Genomic DNA, 2397 nt, shown 5'->3' on the forward strand with positions numbered 1-2397 from the left:
CCCTCCCCAAGTTTCCTCACCGATTAGCCTCTACCAGCAAATCTTCTTCCAGTTTCCTCTGCTCCTCTTGGGAGATGGTCTCACCTTTCTTGACCTCTGCCAGGTAATGGCGAATAAAATGGAGCTGAGATCAACAGACAAGAGTTAGGAAATGAGACTGGAGTATTTCCCGGTGAACGTCTTTTTTCACTATTCTTTTCAAAATAAAATTTTTTTAAAATGTTTATTTCTGAGAAAGAAACAGCATGAGCAGGGGAGGGTCAGAGAGAGAGGGAGACACAGAATCTGAAACAGGCTCCAGGCTCTGAGCTGTCAGCACAGAGCCCGACGCAGGGCGCAAACCCACAAACCATGATATCATGATCTGAGCTGAAGTCGGACACTTAACCGCCTGAGCCCCCCAGGCGCCCTTTTGCTATTCTTTTCAGACATCACCTTCCTCCCTCCTCCTAGGCCAGGCCCCGCTCCCCAGCTCCCGGTCCACATACCTGCTGCCCCCGGGTTGGGTAGTCTGCAGGCTGCGCTTTGTAGAAAGGCCACTCGTCGTGAGTATAATCATAAACCCATTCACAAAAATGGTTCCCAATGTCAAAGCCCCTGGGGGAATAAGGTAGACACTCAGTCCCTAAATACCCTGGGTGGCTGGGATGTAGAGAGGAAGGCCTAGTCTGTTTTCCAGGGTGGTGTGGAAGCAGCCCCACAGAGACCTTTTTTTTTTAAATTTTATTTTATGTTTTTATTTCTGAGAGAGAGAGAGAGAGAGACAGTGTGAGCAGGGGAGGGTCAGAGAGAAAGCAAGATACAGAACGTGAAGCAGGCTCCAGGCTCTGAGCTAGCTGTCAGCACAGAGCCCAACGCGGGGCTCAAACCACCAACCGTGAGATCACGACCTGAGCCGAAGCCAGATGCTTAATGGACTGAGCCCCCCAGGCGCCCCAGAGACCATTCTCTTAACCCTCACCTGTAGTTGTAACTACTGTATTCAAAGTCGACCAGCATCAGTCTGTCGGTGTTTTCTGGCTCTGAGAGCAACAAGATGTTCCCTGGGAGAAGGGGGTGCAGTTCTGGTCACTCCAGGGTCCTGTGGCCCCCCTTGCCTTAGGTTAGGAGACTCAAGATGCTTTCTCCTACCTTCCTGGATGTCATTGTGACAGAAGACCACTGGTGATGGGGTAGAGTCTAGCAATTTCCTGCAGGGGAACAGGGGCAGTAGGAGTGACTAGAAGAGTGTGTCACGCTCATGGGCCAGGCCCTGACCCAGCCCTTAGTAAATCCTGGGAAAGACCCCATTAGGCGCCTGGCACTGCCTCCTGCGCTCTTCTGTTCTCCCGCCCTGCCACCCCTCACCTCAGGTTGCCCATCTCATCCTTCAGGCTGTACATCTCCAGCAGGTTCATCTGGGGGAGGCCGGTGTAGGGCAGGTCCTGGATCTGCTTTAGGTACCTGAAGCCCAAAGAACAAGATACGCTCGCCGTGTTATCCCTCCCTCCCTCTCCTCCAACCCACCCCTGTCCTGTCACCGCATGATTTGTTTGATGCATTTTTCTGACAGACTTGTCTGCCTTATTTGGAAGCCTGTTCTGGGGGAGACCATGCTAGACACTGTGACCGTGATCCACTCAGCTGGAGGACACATTCAGTTGCTGCCCCGGGTAGTACCTGCCAGCAGTAGGGTTCAGCGCAGGTGTGCAGGAGCCCCGAGGAGCCTCCCGACTCACCGTTCCATGGTCCCAAACAGCCAGCGGGGCTCCTTAGTGAACGGCATCTCCATGCCATGGAACCGTGCCATCTTCGTGGCGATTTCTGCTGACAACACCGGCTCTCGAAGCTCACACGTTTTCAGTGGCCGGCTCTGCACCCAGGAACCTATCAGGGTGGTGACAGGGCTGGGGCAGGAGGGGGAAGGGGNATGCAGTGGAAAAGGGGGGCAGGGGCTGGGGGGAAGGAGGTGCCTCGGGGAGGTCAGGGCCGGGCTGGGCTCATACTGGGATGTACTGTTCCAGCCGGCCCTCTGGAAAGACTCCATAGAGCTGGGGCCCCAGCGACCGCTCCGCCAGGATGGCGAACATCACACTTTCGAGGACCAAGGAATCCACGCCCTGAAGGAAGATGGACAGCACTGGGGGCACCGCTTCACTTCTCGCTCTGGAGCCCACAGACTCCAGAGCCCGGCCTTGATGGGGTAATTTGCAAGCTGCTCAGCCCTCGCCACGCTTGCCGGGAGGTCCTACACCCACTGGCCGCTGCGGCTCTCGTTCCCTCCTCACCTGCAGGATGGCCCCGTACAGCCGCAGCAGCACCTCGCGGGGCTCCTTGCCGACGCTGGGCAGGTGGTCCGGCAGCGAACAGCGGAAGAGCAGGTTACTGAGGCCTCCGCTGCAGACCCACACCCGGGTG

At 56.2% G+C, this 2397-nt stretch overlaps 1 protein-coding gene across 1 annotated transcript in view; it reads right to left on the reverse strand.

Moving 5' to 3' along the window:
• CHKB (choline kinase beta) overlaps window positions 1-2397 on the reverse strand; it is a 3409-nt gene that overhangs the window by 617 nt on the left and 395 nt on the right. Inside the window, 8 exon segments of the mRNA XM_077758086.1 lie at window positions 21-124; window positions 489-597; window positions 962-1043; window positions 1132-1190; window positions 1348-1443; window positions 1719-1852; window positions 1986-2099; window positions 2268-2376. Coding sequence (XP_077614212.1) covers window positions 21-124; window positions 489-597; window positions 962-1043; window positions 1132-1190; window positions 1348-1443; window positions 1719-1852; window positions 1986-2099; window positions 2268-2376 — 807 coding nt within the window.

Source organism: Crocuta crocuta, unplaced genomic scaffold (genome assembly GCF_008692635.1).
Source record: "Crocuta crocuta isolate KB4526 unplaced genomic scaffold, BGI_CrCroc_1.0 scaffold143, whole genome shotgun sequence".
Lineage (NCBI taxonomy): Eukaryota > Metazoa > Chordata > Mammalia > Carnivora > Hyaenidae > Crocuta > Crocuta crocuta.